This window comes from Amblyomma mixtum, chromosome 3 (genome assembly GCF_055824585.1).
Source record: "Amblyomma mixtum isolate Tamu chromosome 3, ASM5582458v1, whole genome shotgun sequence".
NCBI classification, from domain to species: domain Eukaryota; kingdom Metazoa; phylum Arthropoda; class Arachnida; order Ixodida; family Ixodidae; genus Amblyomma; species Amblyomma mixtum.
In genome coordinates, this window is record NC_143014.1 from 434,205,089 (window position 1) to 434,231,343 (window position 26,255).

The 26,255-nt window shown below is 48.1% G+C and overlaps 1 protein-coding gene across 1 annotated transcript in view; it reads right to left on the reverse strand.

The window, feature by feature from the left end:
* Positions 1-3,732: 3,732 nt before the first annotated feature.
* Positions 3,733-26,255, reverse strand: part of LOC149358174 (uncharacterized) — a 36,271-nt gene continuing 13,748 nt past the window's right edge. Inside the window, exons 6-15 of the mRNA XM_089578043.1 lie at positions 21,004-21,178; positions 19,951-20,025; positions 15,048-15,158; positions 11,121-11,174; positions 10,247-10,318; positions 8,990-9,064; positions 7,639-7,707; positions 6,661-6,760; positions 5,450-5,643; positions 3,733-4,773 (exon numbers count right to left, since the gene is read on the reverse strand). Coding sequence (XP_089434169.1) covers positions 4,702-4,773; positions 5,450-5,643; positions 6,661-6,760; positions 7,639-7,707; positions 8,990-9,064; positions 10,247-10,318; positions 11,121-11,174; positions 15,048-15,158; positions 19,951-20,025; positions 21,004-21,178 — 997 coding nt within the window. The 3' untranslated portion in view covers positions 3,733-4,701. The remainder of the gene's footprint in view (positions 4,774-5,449; positions 5,644-6,660; positions 6,761-7,638; positions 7,708-8,989; positions 9,065-10,246; positions 10,319-11,120; positions 11,175-15,047; positions 15,159-19,950; positions 20,026-21,003; positions 21,179-26,255) is intronic.

Here is a 26,255-nt window from a genome sequence, read left to right on the forward strand (position 1 = left end):
CAGCGGAACTTCTACGTATTGTCCGGAATCGGTGAAAAACTGCAGTCGACTGCGTCAGAAACACAGTGTCTTTACGTCTTTACACCGTGGTCACAAGTTTTGCCGAGGAGAACGGAGCAGCCAATTTGAGATGATGCGCCATCTGTCGATCACTGAGGCAACCAAAGTGGGAGCGGGGGCGGGTCTTGCGGTTCGCCAGATGGCGCGAGCCCTCAAATGAAGTGAGGCGGCTTATATTTCAAAATTTGGTTGACAGTGTTTCTCAGTTTCTTAACTCATCAGACGCATCGCGAATAGGCGAGGAGCAGTTAAAGAAGCCGAGACCAGAAGACTAATACAAGCCTTCGTTCTTAGCAGAGTCAACTACACTACACCATACGTCACCCTCACAGTGAGAGAAAGAGACGACCTGGATTCTCTAATTAGACAGTCCTACAAAATTGCGCTCAACCTCCCTCGTCATACTCCAAATGAAAAACTATTACAGCTAGGAATTCATAACACCTTAGCGGAAATGATAGAAGCACACCTCACCGCACAATATGAAAGACTATCAGGCACTGAAACGGGACGTTTCATCCTAAAGAAAGCAGGAATACAATATGAAGGAATCCGTACACACACCTTGCCAATTCCAAGACACGTGCTCGAACACTTAACAGTCCCTCTTCTGCCCAAAAACATGCATCCACACTACGATACGGACAGAAGAAAGGCTAGGGCACAAAAACTTCACGAAAGATTTTCAGTTCAGAAAGACACGGCGCACGTGGACGTGGCAGAACATGCGGACAGAGACGCCTTTTCTCTGGCAGTTGTCGATCATCGAGGTTCTCCTCTTGCATCGGCGACAATAGATAAAACAAAATTTCCGGAGGAGGCCGAAGAAGCTGCCATATAAGCTTTAGCCATTACCTCCACCACTGCCAAATACATCATAAGTGACTCCAAAACAGCAATTCGAAATTTTGCAAAAGGAAGGGCCCACTCAGCAGCCATCAAAATCTTACAAAAAATCTGCAATACCCGCCAGATAACATTGATCTGGGTCCCCGCCCATTCGGACCATCCTGGAAACGAGGCGGCGCACCAATTTGCACGAGGATTCGTGGTTAACCGGGAGGTGCGCTACCCCGAGCTCAGGTCGGCCAAGGAGCGAATGACAACCTACAAAGAAATTACTACCCACTTCAAGAAAGAAAGACAGATCTTCCAAGAGCCACATAAATCCCTCAGTAAAACACAACAAGTCAGTTGGCGGCAGCTCCGAACAGACACTTTCTTTAATACGTACATGTACTCCATATGGTTCCCGGAGCAGTACAGCCCCGTCTGTTCTCTCTGTGGGCACCAAAAGGCAGACACACCGCACATCCTATACTCATGTACTCAAGACAAGCCATCGCACAGTCTGCAGCTCTCTACCCAATCTCAGTGGGAGGCCGCGCTGCTCAGCTCGGACCCGGAGGTTCAACTTCGAGTCACAGAGCGGGCCGAAGAGGTCGCCGAACGACATCGTCGGTCGGCCACCTGGCGTCCGGCCTAGAAGAGGAGCCCACCGCGGGGAGGGGAACATCACCCCAATCCGCGCCTAAGACCTCTTCTTTAATAAAGTTTACCTCCTCCTCCTTCAAATTTATCGTTCTTTACGTTCTGCCAATACCTTGGAAAGAAATAGCCCTTCTGGAACGAAATTGCCTCCCCCCCCCCCTCCCCCGCCCAAAGGTGGGCACCTAATCGTCGATTACGGGTGACAAAACGATAGCATAGCCGCTCCCCTTAGACACCTATAGTATGGCCCGCTCCCATAGACGCCCTTGCGACTGCCGACCAAAGGCTGGTGCAAGTGGCGACTGGCTGTTCTATGCTATCGCCGATTTGAACGCGATCAGCCGTGCGTGTCCGACAGTTTGGGGGCCAATAATCTTTGCCCCAGAATCCGCCACTTCACCGAGTGCAACGGCGACACAACAACTTCAGGAAAACGACTCGGCGGGCGCCTTATGCTGTTGCAGAAAAAAATGCTCCCAACTTTGCCGCTTGGCTTGAAGCATTTTGCATTCCACTTTTGTTCTAATGCACCTAAGTTCACTGAGTTCTCTGTTCTCTGCTCTCCCTGCTAGGGAATCAAGAAAATGTTTTGCACCTTTTCTATTCTATAAAGAAATCAGCCTTTCCTCTACAGAAGAACGTTTCTCTGCTAATGTCTTTATGAATGCAACAACGTTAAGGAGCCCGCGTCTCAGAAAATTGGCAGTAGCTTAGCTCAGCTAAGAAAGGATGTACGCAGCGAAAGCGATTACGTCTACTGACATTTCGGTAGCGACGCGCCGTCGTTGACGTTCAGCAGCTTGACGGCGTCTCTTCGGGTGTCTCGGCCGCCCGCTTAGCCTTTCTCACCTCGTTTTCACGCTGTGGCCCGGCCTTGTACTATGCGACGACTTCTCGCTCGGAAGACTCGATTTCTCGCAACCTGTGCTGCTGCCGTGACGAGCACGACCGCTCTCGTTCCATGGTGCGAGTCTAAGGAGCGAGCGCATATATCCCAGCTGTGCGGCGCGACTCTACTCATGCGCAGTGCGGCGGAGCGACGGCGCGCGGAGCACACCTGTGGCTCTAGCGCACCTGGTTGCCATGGTAACAGCGCATGCGCAGTAGTTGTCTTTGCCCGGCTCCGCGAAATGCTGCTTCTGCTAGCCTTGTGTAGCTTTCGCTACAAAAATCCAACAAAAATCTCCAGAGAAGCAACCTAGGTGGCAGGTGGGTCTCCTAGGTCTTGTGACCATGCGGCATCATCGCACCCTGTCCACTGTATTGTGAGCAAACTGCCCATCGCGACAGGTGGCAGTTCAGTCAATAATTGGTCGCAAGAGGTTGTTCGGGAAGAGCAACTAGTAGTACAGAGGACAAAACACATACCTAGAACAAACAAACTGCGTGTTCCGCCGCTCCCAAAGCTGCTGCGACCAAGAAGGCAAAAACTGATGATTACATTCTATGAGTTTAACGGCACATGTTTACATCCAGACCATTTTTAACCAAATCTTATTTCTAGTTATTACGTGATCAGCACGAAAGAGGCTCAGAACGTGTTCTAGACATGCGTTTTGCCCTCTGTACATACCCCATCGATGGAGGGAACCTGCCATCGCAGGACAGTGGCGCATGGCTTAACCGCTGCACCACTGCGACAGGTGGGGTATTGGGACTCCCAGGGATTTTTGAATGTAAAGTAGAAAATTACTAATTTCGAATATATGGTCATTAACTTGTTAACGTTATCACGTCATACCCTTCAGGGGAGCTTAAGTGACCCCTCCACTTTCTTTCTTCATTTGTTTTAGCTCATAATTTACCTCTTGGACTGTTACATGTATTTGTCTTTGTTACTGCATCTGTTTCATTATTTGGTTGCCAGGCAGTCATGTGTTTATCAGCCGTGTCTAAATTTGCAACTTCGACCGAATTTACGTTACTGACCACTGGTGTCGCAACGATCCTCTAACCCCCGTATTCCAGGCCATCCAGACTGCTGTCTTCAATGGATGGACTTTATGGGAAAATATAGTTTTTAACAAACAACTGGGAGTATCCAGTTTGCTCAGCCCATGCCAGGTTTAGTCAATGTCAAGGCAGAGCTTTAATATGTAATTGTAGTCAGATTACAACTTAATCACTGTATTTTATTAGTATTTTGTATTTCAACCGTAGCAATAAGGACAATGGGCATAGTATCTGCACACAGCAGTTTCTTATAATTCACCTCACAGCGAAAACATACGGTGTCTGAAGTAATACGTCTATACCTCGATGACGACACATTTCGCCACAGTCTTCAAAACTAACAATTTCGTTGCGCAAATCACGAATTATAAATTACCTGCATATCGTTGGTTGCTGTGCGGCGGTTCCTGTTGATCGCTCTTGCGCTGTTTACTGGAGTTTTCTATTCATCAATGCCTATGAAGTGAGCGCTTGAAGTACTCTTGCGTACACGGGAGCGGCTTGAGAAGAGGCTGCAAGATCTTTCTTTGATTGATGGAAACTGCAAAGCTTTCTTATCCAGCAGCGAGAAAACGAAGCCAGTCGTGGAAGTACAGCTACTTGGCAAAACATAATAGTTAAAGCCACGGCTCGTTTTTACTAACCTTGCTTGCCCCTGGAAAGTCAGGATGGTTCCAGTCAATGTATCTTGCGAAGTACCCGAAACCTCATTGACAAAAATAGTCTTAAAATAAAGAGCATGCCCTGCAAAAGGACGACAACTACGGCTTGAAGTGCAGTGTGAAATAGGCTCAGAGCGCGTCATTTACCTGCGGCAGTCGCGTGGTTTTCTCAGCTAAGTGTGGCTCTATAGAGATCGAAGTTCAGCGCCGATGCTTGCAGATTTGTGGCCCCGGCACGACGAGAGCCTCGTGATTTGAGATCTGGGCTCACTAAAGCACCGTTTATACTTGCACGCCGCAGCCCACGGCATGACCAGGTGGCGCCACTTGCTAGGGAAATTGTCGATAGCAAGCGACGAGGGCCCGAGGGTACGCCTTTTTCGGTCGTCTGCTCCACCTGTGCCGTACATCTGAGGCCTCGTCTCCCACAAGGGTCGTATGTGTGTCGCCTGTCTTTAATTGCTTAGTTGTTATCCTAACGCTCGGCCTCAGCAAGGAGGAGCCGTCGTGACGAAAGACGCCTCGCTGACGTCATTCATTCGCTCCGGATCTCTTGCTCCGTCATCCGTTGGCTCTTGTCGTCTGCCCAGGTTGGCGGCCCTCCGACCTGGAAGGAGAAACGACTTCGTCCACAGAAACAGCCAAATGGTAGGCATGAAGCTTGAGTATGGTCATGTAGTTTCTCAAAAATAACCCAGAGGGAAAAGTGGCGCTGCAGTAGTTCATCCGCCATGGAGGAATGCGCAGGAACACCGAGAAGATATGGTTTCGTATATGGCTAGGCTACTGTTAGGCAGACAACGTGGGTATACAGTCGAACCACTGCGGCGTTTCTGCAAACAAACCTGCCAGACACTTGGTGAACATTTCCATCCTAGCCTTACTTGAGCTTTCAGTTGCGTTAAATTTAATTAAGAAGTGAATTGCGCATTAATAAATAATGTATTCTCTGCATGCACACAGGAGAGCATCATGGCGTATCTTTAGATTCCGAAGCAGTATCCACGATTTCGGCCGAACACTAAGCCATGACAAACATGAAATTACATCCTCTCCGCATCCCCGCTGTGGATGAAGTGTTCTTCAAGAAAACCGCATATAAGTGGCGTCTCTTTTCTCTCTTGGTACGTTTAAGAAACTCTAAGAAGTTTATAATGTTTCTGATTAACAATCCTGTTTGGGTCATTATCTTTTAGGTCAAGTAATACAGACGCGCCCAACTTTTGTCGTCAGTGCCCCTTCAGACAATGCCACTGGCGAGCACGGATGCTGCGGACGCTCACCAGCAGTCTCCTCCATCCCTGAGACAGCTTGACGAGCAGCTCGTCGGACTCCATGACGTAGGCGAGGCTGCCCACGGGCTGCGAGGCCGACGAGCGCAGGAACGAGGCGGCGTCCCTCCATGCCACCGTCTGCCTGGCCATGGGTCCCATCTCGGGCGGCCCGGCTGCCTCGTCGCCGTAGTCGGGGTCGTCGTCTGCGCACGGAAAAAACCGCTCGGGGGCTGACCGCCTCTCATCATCATCATCATCGTCAGCCTGGCCGCGCCGTACTTATTTTATTATTATTGTTTGCGCTTACTACTGCCTTCTTCAGTACCTTAGTAGGGCGCTTACATGTACATTGAGTGCGACTTGTTTAGAGCTAGACAAGCTGAGAGTCCTTGGGCTTGGCATTCATAAGTCTGCAAAGGAATGCAACGGTTCCCCTGTGAAAAGAAGACCGCAATGAATGCGGTATACTTGAACAAACGCATAACATCTTGGGGCAGAGGAGCCTCGAAGGAGATGGCCAGACATCTTGCACTTTCAGTACATCACTCTTCGGTACTGTACCAGGGTCAGATTCTTCGGATGACCAGCCGACAGTGGGCGGCGCTGGAAACTATAAATAGGAACGCAATGCGCACCATCACGCGTATCAAACACAGAAAAAGATTGGCTCTGAATTTAAGTTATGCCCTGAACTAATCATTTGCAAGAAAAATCCTTCTAACACTAAGCACTTCCACATTCGACCATCTTTAATTGAGCACAGCTGTCTTACCAATTATATTGCAGTGGCCTGACGCAACAGATGGACCGCCTAAAGTCTGCCTGATAAAGATGTGCTGTTTTGCTTCGTTTATGGCTGGGATTAAGAACAAAAAACGGAGTATCCGCCGCAGTGGCTCAGTGGTTACGGCGCTCGGCTTCTGAGCCGAAAGACGCGGGTTCGATCCCGATTTCGATGAAGGCGAAATTCTAGAGGCCCGTGTGCTGTGTGATGTCAGTGCCGGAGCCGGAGCCCTCCGGAGCCCTCCGCTACGGCGTCCCTCATAGCCTGAGTTGCTTTGGGACGTTAAACCCCAACAAACCAAACCAAACCAAAAAACGGAGTATGACATTTGCGAGAGCCCTGATTACCTTACTTTCTAAATTATCGTCGCACAGTTGTGATGAACTGAGCTGAGCTGAGCTGAGCTGAAGCCGAGAAGGAAACAGGAGATGCGTACCCTTGTGTTCCTCGAGAATGCTCTTGGTAGCATCCACCCACGGCATGGGCAGCCCTGGTGCCCCCGGCGGTCCTGGCGGTCCGGGTGGGCCGCAGTCACCCTATACATCAGTGGCCGAAGTGCACACAGATCAGGTCTCGGGAGTTGTGAGACAATATCAGTGCGGCCGCACTGCTTACACCGTATGAAATCTTGTGCTGTGCTCAGTTCCATCATGACCCTTTAAAGATGTGTGCTTTTGTGTGGGAGTAGGCGGCAGTTAGGCATAATCCAATGCATGAGAGAAAACATCGGTGTGAACGTGAATGAAGGAAAGTAACGAAGCGACCTCCACCGAACTTTGTTAGAGAAAAAAGGCTGAATGTATAGATGAAGGTTGACTTCCGCTTCTCTTTATTCTTCAGCGTATTGTCTAGAGTACAGTTCACATAGCAAAATTCGTTCGAAGTCACTCTCTTCCTTTCCTTCGTGTCTGTTCGTCCACAGTACTGTTTTCTGTCATGAATCTCTGTAACTTGCCCATTATCTTCTTTTGTTAGTCAGATGGTTAACAGGTCGTGCACAAAATTTTAAAATGAGGCAACTTAGTGGCCAATTCTGAATTTGGAAGGGTACAGTATTTTCGTGTCACTGAATAGAATACGGCTGTGATCGGTTTGATCGCGGACAGAGTACACATGCGGATACACACGTGGATGGCGTCGTCATTTCGCTTACTTATAAGCTGCGCTTGTGAACAGCACTCGCGTTAAAAAATGCGCAAAGCTCTGAATATACATAAAGGGATACAAGTACACTGCGGACCTCAGGAACTATAGCTAACAAAAAGCAAGACCAAAATCACAGGGAAGCTAACAAAAAGTAACGCTGAAAGTATGTAAGAAGTTCAGGTGAATCAAATGAAAAGGAACAGGACATACGCGTAAACTACGACTAGTGACAACAATTACGTGCAGGTAAATTCATCAGCTGCTGTACCTTTTGACCGGGAGGGCCTCTTTCGTAGCGCGGTGGGTGAACTAAACTCTCGGCCTTCAACGCGGGTCCCTGCGAAAAAGAATTGAGCCACAAGAGCCCAAACAATCTCTGCATTCAAAGAAGAGCTGATATTGATCACCGCACGCGTGTTAATCGTATTTTAGTGCTCAATGTTGATTGAAGCTTGCATAAGCACCAACTAAATACAGCAATGTTAACAGTAAAATAGTAATAGTAATAGTAATGTTAAGGAATATAGTAATAGTAATGGAGCCCCCCTGCATGGATAAATATTAGCATGAATGTATTCTGGAATGATATCTACTCGACAAGCCGAGCCGTCGAGAGAATATTAAGCAGAAAGAAACCCCCGACATGGTAAATATTCAAGTGTAAAATTTTTAGATATTTATTTTTAATTTATCGTTGATATATGCACGCGCTAGAAGCTCACTGGTAGCACGTCACATTTGAAGTATGCAGACTCGTTTCCTTCTCTAGGTTTAGATTTCTGTGCTCCTTGTCTGCCGTGTCACTACGACGCCTTGACATTACTCCTTGGGTAACAAAAAAAAAAAAGAAAATGGAACACATCTTACACAGTCAAGCCGCCATCTTTCACCTCTGCCCAATCATAGGCCCTCAGTTGGGCGATCTGTGCCAGATCAGCCGTCGTGCCGATGATGTCTGGCGTCCATAATTAAAAACCTGAGCATAGGAGGAGCCCTAATGGCTGCTTTCAGCTGGAAGAGAAAGCACTGGTTGAATGTAACCTGCTTACTTAGCACAAGACCTACTGAACTACATACCTGCAGACATGGCAGGGTCCTATGGAGCAGCGTGCGCCAACTTTCGTTAGCTTTTTGGCCGTTGGGGCACTCGATTGGCCTGTTCGTGTGCTATGATCCTCATCATCGTTTGTCATTTTGTGCACGCTGTTTATTACATTTGTTTTGTCTTTCCCTGCTATCTTAAGATCAACAATATAAAAAGCCATAATAGCGACTTTTTTCGCTCTAGAAAAGCATAAAAACGTCTTTCTTTTTGTCCGCTTTCTTTTCGTCGTCACCACCGTGCCTTGCATAGATAAATGGATTATAATAATTACGTGGACAAACGACAAGTAACGACAAGTTTGTTTGAAGCAAAATGGTGGATGAGACCATTTATTCTTTTCAACAGGTATACTAGCGCCACGCCGCCCGTAATGTTTTTATCCTAGCGGCAAAAGGCATGAGCTAGAACATGCGCGCTGGAGCAGGGCCGTTTTGCAGGTCTGTAGTTCAGTAGGTCTTGACTTTGAAGCCAGTGGTTGTGACACACGAGATGGTGAGTAAGGAATAAATCCTACCGGTGGTCCCGGAGGACCAGGAGGGCCCGGACGACCCCTCTTCCCTCGACGACCAGGATCGCCCTTGTCGCCCTTCTGCAAAGTCGGGCGAGCACCAACTCAATGCTTGCACTCGTGATGCCGGCACCGGAAGAGGTTTGTGGCATCCTGCTCTCTATCGCGGTGTTTTACATATAAGTACGCCAGACTCCAGGATCAGTCGGATCACGCAGGCAGCGGTAGAAGAGCAAAACTTTCTCGCAGCGTTGGCCTATATAGAGGATGATGATGGTAGTTGATGATAGTTTATTGATTTTTTTTCCTGTTTACACATACAGGAAAAGGCGAAGGGAAAACTAAAGGCTTTGAGCCTGATGAGGTCTTCCCTCCGCATACTGTGTAGGCAGCCTTAGGGGAAAATTCATAAAACACATTTGTATATACCGTCAATTCATTTCTGCGTAATGCTGACTACGATACATATAAATCGCGACATCATTTCATGAACTTTTAAAAAATCAAAGCGATGTGTAGTTTTCTTCTAGTTCTGTTCTGTTCCCCGTAATGTGTTTGAGTTTCGCTTTTTGTTCTGTTTATTCCGATGTTTTTATTTTTTTTTCTTTGCGTCTTGTTGTTCCGCCACATTTCGATTGTTGCTGACTACTAGTTATTTCTCTTCTCTTGCTTCTTTTTTTGCCCTGTTACTCATGTTAAATGTTCCTTTTATGTATACAATTTGTAATTTTTACCACCCCCTATGTAATACCCTCGTGAAGAGGGCCATTAGGGGTATCTTGAAATAAATAAACAAATAAATAAATATACACTAATACATACAATAGACGTATTCCCGTAAAAGAAACTAAGAAAATAAACACGGATGCAAAACTCATCTTGACGAGCACGTGTACAGATAATGAAGGTGACAAGAAAACACACAGAAAAATGTCAGTGTTTGCAGACGCTGCACAAAAACAAAGAGCGAAAAGTCATTGGTAGCGAATTGGTGGGAAATTACCCAGAAAGTTCAATGGGCCTGTAAAGGCTTACGCTGTGAGGAAGTTCAACATTTTGTTGATTCCGCAGCAACAGTTTGTGAATTACCACCAAGTTCAAAAATTGTTATAAATGCTAGTTTCTGTTGCCAGTCTATAGAAATAAATGGAGAGGCAGCGCCTCCATAAATTCATGTCAACGGAGCCCACGAAAATCTATTATTGGCCTATTGTGATCAGGGCTAATAGGACGTGGAGACAACGATGACGTGGACGCACTCACCTCCGGGATGAAGTCCTCCCTCCTGAAGGATGCTCCCGGCTCCCCCTTCGCTCCCGGTTCACCCTTGTCTCCCTGCAGAAGCAATACCCACTCTTCCAGACTCGTTGCATGCAGGCAATGTTCTCAACTAATTGCGGCTGTTTAAGCGTTCGGCAGAGTTGCCGGCCTGGCATGGCCGACTGAAAGTGGTGGGCAGCTTACCCGAATTACCTTCACGCGGGGCCCCACCTGCCGTAGTCTTAGATTTGCTGCGAATAGTTACTGGAGCTCCAACATAACTATAATTATTGTTAATATTAATCAGACACGAACTAAAGGTCATTTTTGTTACACAGGTACCCGGTCACCAGCGAAAGGCCATAAGCTAACGCCCGGGATCAGAGGGTCTACATGTCACGACTGAATGACAAGACATTGGCAGTAGATGGTCTCAGTGCTGTCAGGCTGCCTATTTGTCCTTTTTGCTGAGTGTATCCTTAATAAAAATGGTCTATAGACTTTCTATAAACTTCTTAAAGACTCTATAGCCTTCCCATAGATACTTTCTTTTGTCTATTCATAGTTATACGCTGTCTATAGAAAAAACTCCACTGAAATTGTAAGCGTATAAATCTATAGATTGTTTATAGATTGTCTATAGGATTTGTATTGCCTATAGACTAGTCTATAGGATTTTTCTACAAAAAGTTCATTGACTTTATAGGCAGAAGCCTAGGGACAGTCTATATACACTAAAGAAATGTTTGCAAGAATATGTATGTGAACATGTGTAAACAAAGTTCGGTCGGAAGCGATCTTTTCGTCTGTCTCTCGCGTTTCTCTGTGTCGTCTGTGAAGTTGAAGCTCGATTGGCATCATGTAGAGCGCAGCTCACCTTCAGCCCGATCAATCCACGTGGGCCGCGAGGGCCTTCGTCACCTTTGTCCCCCTGGCGGAAGAGCGAGAAGGTGTAACTCCAACTGGCAACGGCGGCCATTTTATTTCGCACTTAAGCCATACATTCCGCTTTAGGAACGAAAATTGCCTGCAGGCAAGCAAACGGTTCCTGCAGAGATTGTATTGTAGATAAGAAAGCAGCCAGGCCAAAAGAGGAATACGCGCCGCCTAAAAGATTCATCGACTATCGATTGTTGCGTATGCATGCTACCAGGAACTGCTCGTACTGGCCACCGGTGCTTGGTACAAATTAGCCGCCCCGCAGGCGAAAAGGTGCTAAAAGGCCAGCTTTGCGTCATACACAGTCACGCTTCAACGCACGAGTGGTGCACGTGGAACATTGCCTTCCGCCGAATGTATTTGCATGCCCCCGAGTTAGAAAAAATTTGTCGATGTACTAAAGAAAGCTCAATCTATGGACAGCATGTTTCGGCAAGGGTTGTCGTGGATGCCTGCCGAACTGAGCGGCTTATCCGGGCGTCCCTCTCCTCAGCCAAAGACAGCGGGCAAGAAACCATGTGAACAGAAGAAAACAGGATCCGAATTGCTATTTAGTGTTAAATTGCTTTGTATTTGTGCACTAATGCCCCCCTTCTTTGCGTAATATCATATAGGGATGATTTATTGGGGCTATCTTCAACAAAAAAGTACAAATTGCGCAGCCCTGAATCGTAATTTATGCCGCAAATACATAACGGAAACGACAAGCAATGCGGTATCGCAAAAATCGCCTGTAGGACCGCAGGTACGACAGCGACCACAGCTAATCAGGATGGCGCGCGCTCCATAAATGTGCTCATCAGCACTCGTCATTGGCCTACTAGTGGCTCCATCTCCGGGCAGGAAGGAGAGTTAATATTCAGCTGCAACTTCGCAGCTTGCCGTCTCTTTAGCTTCACTTTTTTTCCATGCGGAGCGATTCCAGCACTTTGAAAGTTAACTGCTTTGCTTGTCTCGGGAGACTACACTTTTCACGCACGGTGCTGCAGACCCGACAGACTCTGCGGACGCCCATGTTTGCGAATGGCAGCGCACCGCTTCGCCGCAGGCCTCCGCTGAGCTGTGTCCATGCGGGCTTTCTCGATTAATAGCGCTCACCGTATTTGAAAACACCAGCCCGAACTGCATTGTTCATTATTGCATGAACTATTCGAAGATTGGTCTAGACTATTCAGGTATTAGAAGGACTATTTGCTGTGCTCCTGCAACCCTGACTAGACGAGAGAACTGCAGGTTCCGCATTGCTGTAAACGACTTGTGAGATGTGTGTGGGTTTATGGGGTTTAAAGGGAAAGTGCATAGGTTTTAGAAATCAACGAGCTTAAGAGGGTCGAATGTGTGAAACTTGCAGGTAAAGCATGCGAAGTCTTTTTGGGCTAGCACTTGAAATGTGAAGTAATCGTCGATTCAAATCCGGATGCCCTTCAAGCTTCTCCGCAGCGCACAACGCCAAGTGGGCGGCGCATGATGACGTCATCGAAGGTATCGGCACATTTCCAACGCACAAACGCCTGCTTTGAATTCAAAAAACCAACGCCACCACCGAAGGCAAACCCTGCCGAGAGTTGTTTGGTAGGGTCTAAAGAGTCAGGGCAGGGTGTGGCCGACGACAGCGGTAATTTGAAATCACACCTTCCGTGAAGTCACGCTGAATTTCTCTGCACTTCTATGTTGCCTTGAGGAGAAGCGCAAAATTCAATCGTTGATTATGTCACTATTTTGAGTGGTAGTGAAGAAACACTTGGCATGCTTTAGCTACGGCCTATATAGATTTGAATCCTTGAATATCGAAAAATTCTCAAAAAAAGTATTGCAGTTGCCCTCTAACATCTTAAAACGACTCAGACTGTGAGGGATGCCGTAGTGAAGGGCTCCGATAATTCAGACCACCTGGAGTTCTTTAACGTGCACTGACGTCGCACAGCGTACGGGCGTCTAGCATTTCGCCTCCATCGAAATTCGACCACCGAGGTCGGGTTCGAACACCCGTCTTTACGGTCAGCAGCCGAGCGCCATAAACACTGAGCAACCGTGGCGGCACTTCTCAGATGAAGCAGGGTTGTCTTTTTGGCAGCACAGGTAGATTTCATGACAGTCAAGCCAAGTGTCCCTCTGTGCGAGTACACATGCCCCATTTCCATGATATGCAGCAAACCGGGCGAACGTCCCGGCGAACGTCTTTCCGTCATCTTTCACGAGGCGCTCGCAGAGTTGGAAAATGGTTCTTCTACCAGCTGATGTAAATGACTTGGAAAATGCACGTTTTTAGCAAAAACACAAGAACAGAGCTAACTTTGTCCCTTGACACGAAGTTTACAAGCTGAAAGCTGGACATAAACGCGCCATGCTGCACTCGAAAGCAGTTTGCCAGCAACAAACCGCATGCTATACGAGCCAGTGCCCTCCACATGTTCCGCAGACTAACCCAAAACTACGAAAATGAACAGACATCTCTAAAAGAAAGTAAATGGGGAAGATCTTCAGAAAATTGTGAAAAAAATTAGCAGGGCGCTTTAGCTTCACCTATAAGAGTGGAACCCGACAGGTGGTGTGGTGAAAACTTTATTTACAACTGGGGAGACAGCGTATTGCAGCGCTGCCAGGGAGTCTACGGAACACCACCACCCGTTCGGCGCGACACCTTGCCCGTTAGACAGATCGAAAATTGTTTTTTTTTTCAGGAAAGGAAATAAAGCAGTAACACTCTCACTTATCTTGGTGGACACCCGAACCGCGCACGATACGATATTTTTTTCCTCAGCCCTCGATTATAGGTCGCCGGTTCGAATCCCTGCCATGAGCTATAGGCTCTACCTTAACTAGTAAGTTTATGATGCATGAAACGCTGAAGCGTATGACACTATCCGGAACATTCTGCGGCAATTTTTACGCGGCCTCCAATGATTTCCGACACGCGGTGCCGACTACTACTACTACGCCGACGGCTTTTCGACCGAACGAGCTGCATACGCTGTTGCGTAAAATGGTGCCATAAACGTTTTACTTCGAATGTATAGTGCCGCATGTGCCACCTCTCAATATAGTATCTGTCCTCGCTTCGGCGAGCACGGCTTCGGCCGCGTACGTTTTTTCAGCAGCGTCCGCTCCGGCGTACGCAGTTGTTGCTGCGACGCGCGTCTTTTCTTTCCTTTTTCTCTTTCCTCTGATCTCTTGTCTGCACGTGGCAGCGGTGGTGGCTTGGTTCGAGCCAGTAGGCAGGCCCATGCAATTTCGTTTTCATCCTTCTCTCAGTCACAACAACAACACCTCTCAATGATATAGATGGATGGATGGAAACAACTTTATTACAAAAAAAAATTTCCAGGGTGGTCAATGATATCATGTGGAGTTAGGAAGCGGGTGTTCAGAATGGTTAGGCATGGTTTTGCTCGAACGAGGCAAATAACCCGAATCGCGGAAATGGCACAAATGTGTCACCGACCGTGGCGGCCGCGTTTCGATGGAGGCGAAACGCAAGAGGCGCCCGTGTGCTGTGCGATGTCAGCGCACGTTAAAGATCCCCAGGTGGTCGAAACTATTCCCGAGACCTCCACTATGGCACCTCTTTCTCTCTTCCTTCTTTCACTCCTACCTTCCCCCCTTCCCTTACGGCGCGGTTCAGGTGTCCGCCGAGGTATGTGAGACAGGTACTGCGCCATTTCCTTTCCAAAAAAAAAACAAATTTACCAATTTACCAATTTTTACCAAATGTGTCACGAGTGCATGCTCTTCTTCTGTGGCATTTTCGGCAGCGATTCTCTCTATGCTCCGCAAACCTATCAAAGAGGTAAGTTTTCCACTTCAACGAATTGCTCAACTTCTTAGGTACGACGGGTAAAGCATGCGGTGACAGGGGAGTCCAGACCTTCAGGGCTGACTCGGCCGACCTCTTCCAGGGTTCAGTCTCAGGTACAGACTTGTCTTGGCTCCTGGCTGGCTCCGTATGTTCCACCCACGGTGAGCCAGGGGCGTCGCTCTGCACGCGGTCATAAAAGGAGAAAACAAGCATGTTATATTCATCGTGCTTAGTGAAGGTGCGTGGCGGCCAGAGACTTTTATGACTAAAACCGGTTTTGTGATGCGTTCGGCTATTGAGGGCGGTACAACGACTCCACTTCATGTCGGGACTCATTACAATTCTCGAAGGAGATATATGTATTTACATTCATCACTAAGATTATTTTTAGTTTTAATTGTACTTTAAGATGTATATCTAGATTTATATGTATTTAAATGTACAGGTATTTGGATGTAAGATGTAGATTTAGATGTATTTTAAGATTATTTTTAAAATTTAGATGTACACTGCCGGGCATCACAATTACTCTGAGAACCCTAAATTATGCAATTACCACAATTAGTGCCCACCGTCTCTCATGCTTTCACCCCACCTTTCCTCCTGATTGTACCGCCTGTGGCGTGCCCAGATCCACTCTTTTCCACCACCTTTGGGAATGTCCTTCCCCAAAGGCAGTACCCCCCATCCCCAGTACCACTCATTCTTCCAGGGAGGCTGCTTTACGGACCGCTCAGCCCGCCGGCCAGATATGGCTGGGGGATCGGGCTTTACGTGAAGCACAAGCCCGTGGACTCCTGAGCCAGTAGGGGACCACCCTGGAAGATTTTTTTTTGTAATAAAGTTATTTCCATCCATCCTAGGGCCTTAAGAGAGGTCGAATTAATTGCTGCTGCCCCTTCGGAAGTCATGATATTCCTTGTATTCCTTGCATTTGCCACTTCCTCGTATTTAGGGACAGTTGCAGTGGGTGGCCTTTTCAGAGAAGAATCGGGAGAACAAGAGGACCAGGAATAGCTGGGATGCAGACATCCCTGTCTTATATTTAAAGCCTTTGTGAAGAGTTTAGAGTCCAAGGAGGCTTCAATCTACACCCTACACGCAAATTATTTTGAATGGAAATAAGAAGTAAGTAAGCTATTCTTTAGCGCACTCCATTTAGGGTGCTGGGCATGCCGCCGAAGCCGCGGGGTAGATTTCGGTCAGTAAATATACGCAACGCTTACTCTTGGACACGCAGGCATGTTTCTCCACAAAGCATAGTAACTTTATGTGGTCGGCAATGGCAGGAGTCTTTCAAACTCGGCACCGGAGCCATTGAGGTTAGCAAATAAAGGAGACTGAAACCTTTGTTAAAATGTTCATAACTGCTACACCTTAGCATGTTTTCAAGAGGGAGAGAGAGAGAAAAACTTTAATTTAACAGGAATCCGGGGCACGCCCCAGGGTCCCCGCACGACCCCACTGCACTCAAGTGTTTATGTTCCTAAGGCTCATAACACTGGCAGCACGGCCGGTGGCGATGGTCTGCACGGCCGGGTCCTCCGAGCGCAGCAGGGTCTCCCAGTCCTCCCAGGTCTTGAGGTTCTCTAGGTCCCGCGGGGGAGGGTCCGCCGGGCAGAGGGAAAGGATGTGGAGGGAAGAAGCGAATGGTTCTGGGCATAGGGCGCAAGCAGGAGTGGGGAAGGAGGGATGATAGTGGGTTAGGGTAAGGGGCGAGGGGAGAGTATGTGTCTGTAGTCTGCGCCAGAGTGTTGCGTGTCTGTTATCTAGGGAGGGGTGGGGCGGGGGGTAGAGCTGGCGTGAGGCTCTGTATACCTGGGTCAGCTCACTGAATGAGTGCATGCGATCCTTCGTGAATCCCCGATCCGAGGCCACCTGAGCCCGGTTTAAAGAACCTCGGGCTAAAAGGTTGGCGGCCTCGTTTCCGGGATTCCCGGAGTGCGCAGGCACCCATATCAGCTCCACTTGGCGGGGCGGGGGTGCATCGGGCGAGTCCAGTATGTCAAAAGCAGGGACATGAACGCGGCCTCGAGCAAAATTTAGAATCGCAGTTTTAGAGTCAGTTAAAATATACCGGGCTTCCGTGCGGGTTATAGCAAGTGCAATGGCGGCTTCCTCTGCAGCCTCTGGGGACGTGTCTGGAGGGAGAGGTAGTGTGAGAAGGGTGGATGAAGAGGAGTCCACCGCAGCTGCTGTCGCTTCATCACCCGTGCAGGCAGCGTCCACCCATACGGCGTCCGGCTCGGGGCCGTACGCTCGATGGAGTGCCTTCGCACGGGCTCTGCGGCGCTGCTCATGGTGGGACGGGTGCATATTCCTCGGGAGCGGCCTGATGAGAAGCTCTCGGTGAAGGGATCGTGGGATGGCGAGGAGGGTTGGGTCGTTGGCCGGTATTTTGATTCCCAGGGAGTCCAGGATATACCGACCTGTGGAAGTTTTTGTGAGCCTGATGTATTGGGCCTCTCGGTGGGCCTCCACCAGTTCCCCGATCGTGTTGTGGAGGCCCAGGCCTAGTAATCTGTCTGTGGGTGTGTTGAGGGGAAGATGAAGTGCTACCTTGAATGCCTTGCGAATCGAAGCATCCAAAGCGTTTATGTCATGTTTGGATAGTTGTAAGTATGGGGTAGTGTACAGTACACGGCTGAGGACAAAGGCATGAATGAGGCGACATAGGTCGCGCTCCTTCATGCCTCTATGATGTCCCGAAACCCTGCGGATGAGGTGCGATATCGCGCCTGCAACCTGCTTGAGTTTCTTGAGGGTAGTGGTGTTTTTGCCATCGTTCTGGATGTGCAGGTCCAATACACGGAGGGTGCCAACCTCAGGTACCGGGTAACCATTCAATTCAATGGCAATGGGGGAGCGGGGACAGCGGCGGTTCTTAGGCCGGATGAGGAGCAGTTCGGACTTCTCTGGGGAGCAAGACAGTCCGATGGTCCGTGCGTAATTTTGGGTGAGGGTGGCTGCTTCCTGTAAGGTGTTCTCTATGTCGCCGTCACTGCCGTGGGTGGTCCACAGGGTGATATCGTCTGCATAAAGAGTGTGCTTGAGGTGGGGAATAGTTGCCAATTTCCGGGCGAGGGGGATGAGGGTAATGTTAAAGAGAAAGGGGGAAAGGACGGACCCTTGAGGGGTGCCGATACTCTGAAGTGTGTAGGAGGGGGAAGACAGAGGGCCGAAGTGTATCTCAGCCGTGCGGTCAGTCAGGAATGCTTGAATGTAGGCGTACGTGCGCACACCCACATTCAATGGGGATAGAGCAGTCATGATCGCCTGATGTTCAATGCGATCAAAAGCTTTGGAGAGATCCAAAGCTAAGACTGCCTTGGTGTGACCTGGAAGAAGCGGGTCAAAAAGGTCGTGTGTGAGTTGCAGCATGGCATCCTGTGCGGATAGATGAGGGCGGAATCCCACCATGCTATGCGGGTAGAGATTGTTGTCCGCCATGTGACTTGTGAGTCTCGCTAACACAACATTCTCGAGGAGCTTCCCGAGGCATGAGGTTAGCGAAATCGGGCGAAGGTTTTGAATGGTGAGTGGTTTGTTGGGTTTTGGTATAAATATTACCTTCGCGTGGCGCCATGACTGCGGGAGGTTAACCTCCCTCCAGCACTGGTTGAAGTATTTCGTAATGTGGGTGATCGATCGGTCATCCAGATTACGGAGCATGGAGTTTGTGATTTGGTCTGCACCAGGTGCGGAGTTGGCGCAGAGAATCAGTAGGGCCGCTCTGACTTCCGTCTCCGTGATGTCGGTGTCGAGTGTGGGATTTGGTTATCCTGTGTAGTGGGGTAGAGGTGTGGGGCCGCCTGGAGATGTGTACATGGTTTGAAGTGTGTCTAAAAGGGTGTCGGGATCGTCAATGTGTTCATGTGTGAGGCGTGTCACGTGGTGCTGTGCTGCTGATTTGGTGCGTGTGGGGTCAATGAGGTGTCGGAGGAGTTGCCATGCACGTTTGCTGGACAGGTTTCCGGCGATGCCGTCACATATCTGTCCCCAGTTGGATCGACAGAGCTCCTCAGAGTGCTGTTGGATTTGTGTCTGCAGCGCGGCCAGCCGCTTTTTAAGCGTTCTGTTGTGTTTGTTGCCTTTCCAGCGTTCCAGGATGCTGTGATAAGCCTCCCAGAGGTGGGCTAGGCGTGTGTCAAGGGTCGGTGTTTCGGTTGTAGTTTCAATGTGTCGCGTGTTGTGGTGAACGTCATGCTTGAGTGATTGCACCCATGCATCGATGTCTGCGATGGGAATGTCTGGGAGGGCGGTGCGTGCAGCGCGAAAGGCATCCCAGTTAATGAGTTCGTAATTTGTTCCCGTTGCGAACTGTAAGTATTCCGTAGCTAAGTCATTAGACACCTTTAGCATACCGTGTGCCGGGTTACCGTTACCGGTACCGGAGTACCGGGAGCCCGCGCGCAGCCAGTGAGCATGCGCAAATCTCCTAGACGTCGCCAGATGGCGCCACGTAGCCGGCCGCTGCGCGCGCGCCTGAAGCATCAGGACCAATCAGCGCGCGCTCAGCGGTGGTTGGCGGGCTCCCGGTACTCCGGTAAAGACAACGGTAACACGGTACATAAGATAACGGTAACACGGTACCGTGTTACCGTTATCTTTACCGGAGTACCGGGAGCCCGCCCACCACCGCTGAGCGCGCGCTGATTGGTCCCGATGCTGCAGGCGCGCGCGTAGCTGCCGGGTCCATGGCGCCATCTGGCGACGTCTAGGAGATTTGCGCATGCTCATTGGCTGCTCGCGGGCTTGCGGTACTCCAATACCGGTAACGGAAACACGGTATGCTAAAGATGTCTATAATGGGAGAAGACGAAGGGGTTTCAATGTGAGGTCATGGAGCTTTTGACCTCAAGGCAGCGTCCAACCTCTTGTTTCCTTAACGTATGCCGGAAGCTCTTTATAATCAAAGAGCGTGCACCAAAAGAACGTTTCTCCTGTACGCAAAAGCGTTTCTGTTACCTACCTGAAATCCTAGCGTGTTCTGGCACAGAGGCACGAGGACAGGTACGCTGAATAGTCGAAGCGTCTGGATGCGTCCCTGCAAAAAAAAAAAGAGAATACAAGAAAATGAGCCTTCCTCGCCAAACTTTCGAATGAATGTAGAGGCGAAGCCGGACTAACGTATTTTACGTGATGTTTCTCAAAGTGCATGTACTGAATGTTTGTGGGATGTAACTGTAGGGACAAGTTACGCTACAGGATTTCAATTTTTCCGCCAAATATTTTGAAAAAGCAGCAACATGAATGTGTGCCTTAATTTACTTTTTAGGGAGCACTCGCCCAAGACACAGCGGATGTCATTCTGTTGTCAGCGGAGCACGGTGAAAGGCCCCAGTCACTTCTAAAGATTATTAACAGACAGGATCGTGGACGTTCAGCGAAGACAGCGCACCACGTGACACTCCTATGAGTGACCTTGAGAGTGCTGCGCCCCAATCGGACTCGGCGCAGGGCACTCACGGTCACTTAACGGAGTGACGTTTGCGTCACGTGGTAGACCGTACGCACGGACCGTCGGCTATCTGGTCCGCTCTTGTGAACCCACCTTTTAGATGATCATTTCGCCTCCTGTTCAGAAACGAACTGCTGAAGCTACGCGCTGGACAACAAAATGGTGCAAATGCAACCCGTTACATCACGTGAACACCCTCTATTGCCTGTTCCCTTGCGCACGCGCTTCTGCCTCGCGGTCAGTTTATTTATTGCAAAGCTTTTCTTCCGAATGAACCACTTGAAAATTGGCGTCAGTCCCGTTCACTTCTTTTCGTGCTCGCCTTGTGTCGCGCTCTTTTTGCCAACAGCAATGGAGCATGTATCAAAATGATGTGCCTCACTTTTCTGCCTCGTGCTGAGGCAGTATACCCGCCGGTGGCAGAGAGACAATTATTGCGGAAGGTGAGATTACAGAGAGTTACAGTGTGTACGGTAGACATTAGGTGGCCTGAAAGTGCTGAAGCCCCGCCAGGGGTAAGAAGGCCCAAGCGAAAACTACGCGTCGGGCTCGCGGACCACTCACCAGAAAAGCTCCTCCGAGGATGGGTCCTGCCTGCGCCAGGTATAAGGTGGAGGCGTGGTCGAAGACCAGTTCCTTGGGGATGCGGGTCACGTGCTGGGCCAGTCGGACATCCTGCAGCGTGCTGCAGTTGAGCAGCTCCAGACGAAGCTCGTTGCCTGTCGCCGTCAGGCTCAGCCTGCACGCACACAAAGAGTGCCCACAAATCTCATTATAAGGACATTCCGTTCGGAGATATCACGTCCAAGTTTATCACACAGCCAAATGTGAAAAAAAAAATTGGCAGTGGCTTAGCACGGATATGCCAGGATATACGTACCGAAAGCTAAGGCATAGCTTGGTTAGGCCTGATTAATCTAGACTGCAAGTTCAGCTTAGTCTGGTTGTCTAGCTATGTTGTTTCAATCCTCCGACATGCTACCAGGCATGCGACACAGGTGGCGAAGCGAGCGGAGGTGAGCGCAACCTCCGAGGCAAGCGGTGTGACGCCATACCCAAAGGCGGCGGCGGCGGCTCCGCGGCGAGGCGCGCGGTGTGACGTCATGCCAGATGGTGCGGCGAGCGCGCGGCGTTCGCCGGCATCGGCGGCTGCTAGGCAACGGCTCAAGGTCGGTCTCTGTGCCTCTTCGGAGCACCGCCACGCCGAAATCTCAAGTTCGTGGCCAATGTAGCTTTCGCTACAACATTGACAACGTCTGCGCTATGCTGCGTAAGTCACGATATTAATCGAGAGCAAATGCAAACGTCGTCTATTTTTTAAATATCTGCTTTTTTAAATATCCCTCCTTCGTTTACGGTGTGATCAAGTGGGTGGTGTCCGCCCACTGGATCGCACAGCAGCGTGGCTGTCCCGTGCTCTCTGCCCGCCCGTTGTTCCCAGTCAGGCGCTTGTTCAGTCAGGCGCGTTGTTCCCAGTCAGGTGCACGTGACAGGGGCGCCGATGTATGACGCGTGCTCGTAGGCGTGGCTAGCGCCTTTTCTAACCGCGCGGCTTCATTTTAGTTTGGGCGTAGTACCGAAATTTCTAGCTCTGCAACGGCGACGAAAATGGCATTTTCGATTAAAACTGTTAAGGGTATTATTACCTTGGACCACAACCTATCTCTTAATAAATAAGGTGCCTAACAGTAATAGTTAAAAAGTTTACCATTTAGTATTGATTAAGCAGCCTGCTAATTAACACATCTCAAGCTGTATTCTGACGCACAACACCACTGGAATCGCTATGCCAAAAAAAGAAAACTCTCTTCTAAACCAAAAAGCCTATTTTTAAAACTACTGACAGCCATAGGTGGAACACCCTCTATAGATCTCGCTGTAGAAATGAAATCTTCAAAGCTTGGCGCAACTGGGAAAAGCAGGGACGTGACAAAGTTCATGATCGTTATCAGCTGCACTGTATCCACTGCAAGGTTGACTGTCTACAGTCACCCTCAGCTGAAGTAGCCAGGGTCACTTCATATCGAGGCGCATTTTCTCACTTCGTCACTCTTTATAGTTGCCTGCCTCCGCTTGGCAAAGTTTCCCTAGCTGGTGTGTCATATACGTTCGTCTAATGAATCACTAGTCACTGGTTCGACGCAATGCGTGCCGTGTGCAAATCTGGTTGGTTGGTTTATGGGGTTTAACGTCCCAAAGCGACTAAGGCTATGAGAGACGCCGTAGTGGAGGGCTCCGGAAATTTCGACCACCTGGGGTTCTTTAACGTGCACTGACATCGCACAGTACACGGGCCTCGAATTTCTCCTCCAAAGAAATTCAGCCGCCGCGGCCGGAATCTTGTGTGCAAATCTGCCGCTCTCTTTATCTGAGCCAAAGCACCGCGGGCCTTTCCTGCTTTTAACTCCTGCTCTCTTTGTCTCTTAAAGTTACGCCTGCGGTTCCCCTTACTATCAACTTACTACTTCCCCTTACTTACTATCCCCTTACTGGCCTGCTCTGTACGCTTGCATATGATTTAGCCTGTCTTGCTATGAAAGTGTTGCTGCTGTCCGGTGACGTTGAGACGAACCCCGGACCCGATAATGACCAACTCGTACGCCAACTGCAACAGATTTCAGAAGATATCAGGGAAATTAAGGATGGGCGCTTAGCTTCCATCGACGCGAAGTTGGAACGACTAGCTGCTCTGGACAGCAAATTATCAGAGTGTGTTAACGAAGTTACTAACCTGCAGAAGGTAGTCACTTTCCTCGAATCAAGACTGGAGGACCTAGAAAATCGTTCTAGACGCTCGAATTTGATAGTATACGGTGTCCGAGAAAACCCAGAAGAAAATACCGAATCACTCGATAAGCTAATGAATGAAAAATTGTCAAGAAAATTCTTAAAATTGATCCAGTTGCCATTGAAAGGATACACAGGTTAGGTCGGCCAGTCAAAGATAAAACCAGGCCGATAATACTTAAACTACTGGACTACCGCGACAAAGTAAATGTGTTAAGAAATTGTCGTAAGTTGAAGGGTTCTAATTACTCGATAGGCGAGGACTTCTCGGTACGTGTGAGGGAAGTAAGAAAAAAGTTGTGGAACTGGGCGAAAGAGAATAAGGAAGAGGGAGACAAGGTGTCATTAACGTATGACAAACTACGCCTAAATGGGCAATTATATCGCTGGGATAACACAAAAGGTTGTCCAGTACACATGGAACTTGTAACTGACAATACTGACAGCCGAAAAAACATGCTAGACGACCAAGGCCAACTTGAAACTGACATCATTGAAAGCCAAAAAAACATGCAAGAAAAACAAGGCGAGGGACCCGCATTACGCCCACGACGGCCGCAACATCCTCGCAGATAAGTTTTGCAAACGTTAACGCCCGCAGCATCCTGAACAAATCTGACTCACTCGAAGCGTTACTTCTTGGTATCGAGCCAGACTTTGTGGCTATAACAGAAACTTGGTTAACGGCTGATATCCTGGACACCGAGATTACACCTCCGAATTACGTAATTATTCGCAAGGACAGGCCAACACGTGGCGGAGGAGTGGCTATTCTAATAAAAAAGCACATTCCCTTCTCTATTCTGCCAGAAGTTCAGGATGCAGAGGCAATCTTTTGCAAGATGAAGCTTGGCTCGCACTTTATCACAGTCGGGTGTGTTTATCGTAGCCCTTCATTTGACCATTCCGCTATGACTTCATTGTATAACTATATGCAGCGTCACACGCTAGGTTCAAGACTTATCTTACTAGGAGACTTTAATCTTCCAGATATAGAATGGCAAACTTTGCAGTTTAATTCCCCTAGCTCTGATATTATTAGATATTATGCTCCAGTTCAATCTTTACCAAATAGTAAGCGAACCTACACGTGTACAGGGAACAACGTCTAATATACTTGACCTTATATTTTTAAGTGATCACTTTTCAGTACACACAGCAGAACTCGAAATCATTGATGGTATATCAGACCACAAGCTAGTTCTATGCGCTATCCCTACATGTAACAAAGATGCTCCTCCAAGTTCGAAAATTACATACCTCGACTACAATAATGCTCAAGATTCTGACATAATCGATCACCTGACTGATGAATTCTCGGCATTTGAAGAAATGTATGAGAAGCCCTCCACACATATTGAATCTTTATGGTCCATGTTCAAAGATACCGTATTCTTCTGCATCCGTAACTACGTACCAACTAAAACAAAAAGAACTAGGAAACATAACCCTTGGATAACACGCGATGTGATTCATGCCAAACGCAAAGTAAAACGGCTGAGAAAATCGTTGAAGACAAAAAGCAAACCTCGAACGAATGGTCGCCTTGCCAAGGCTATTAGTGATTTAAAATCAAAGATTAAGTCAGCAAAAACCACTTATTTCTCGAAAACACTGCCCAATTTTCTAAAAAGCTCTCCCTTAAAATTTTGGAATTTTCTAAAGCCTAATAAAGGACGTAAGAACCCTAATTCCCAAGAACAAGATATAAATTATGCTAATTCTATGAATAATTACTTCAAATCCGTTTTTACTGTTGATGATGGTGTTATCCCCCCTTTAAGTACTGTATATAGAACACCTTTGACACCGACAAGTATAAGCGAAAGAGGTGTGTTAAATCTTTTACTTAACTTCGACGCAAAAAAAAGCGCCTGGCCCTGACAACATACCTAACATATTCCTCAAACGATATGCCGAATGGATCGCTAAGTACTTATACTTACTATTTAACAAATCATTATCGACTTCCACTCTACCGAAAGAATGGAAAATCGCCAAGGTTATCCCTGTTCACAAATCTGGAAACAAGAACGAACCCTCTAACTTCAGACCCATATCGTTAACCTGCACAATATGTAAACTTCTTGAGCACATCATTACTAAGCATATAACCACATTCCTTGAAGAAGAACGCATTCTATCCCCCTTCCAGCATGGTTTTAGAAGTGGCTTATCAACAGTGACTCAGCTCCTGGAACTAGTACATGATCTGTCTTTGAGCATTGACAACCAAAAACAGGTAGATATGATTTTTTTCGACTTTTCGAAAGCATTCGACCGCGTTTCACACAAAAAATTAATAAAAAAATTGGAATGCACACTTGGTAACAGCCCCATTGTTAACTGGATTGGGGACTACCTCTCTGGTCGCTCCCAATACGTTGTGATTAACCACCAGCCTTCCTCATTAGAACGTGTAACATCAGGAGTACCTCAGGGTTGCGTCTTAGCTCCAGTTTTATTCTTAATCTTTATCAACGATCTGCCCTCATATGTCAATGTTAATATTAAACTCTTTGCTGATGACTGTATAATTTACCGCGAAATTAACACACCAGATGACCACATGGCCCTAAACCTCGCTGCAGAAGCCGTATCTAGGTGGTGTAAAGACTGGCAGATGGCCCTTAACATTAATAAGTCCGCTCTCCTCACAATAACCAGAAAAAAAACATTAGTCGTCCTACACTTACGTTGTCAACAACGCCCCCCTCACTCGAGTTAACAGCTATAAATACCTCGGTATAATAATATCCCATGATCTCAGATGGGATTCACATATCACCTATGTCACATCAGCCGCCGTTAAAAGACTCCTGTTCCTCAAAAGGCATCTTCAACAAGCTCCTCCTCCAACAAAACTAATTGCATACAACGCTTTCGTACGATCGGTACTCGAATATGCGAACGTTGCATGGTTTCCGCATACTAAATATCTCATAGGAAAATTAGAAGCAATCCAAAGAAAGGCAGTAAGATTTATGTTTAATAAATACAGGCCTACTGACTCACCCACCGAACTACTC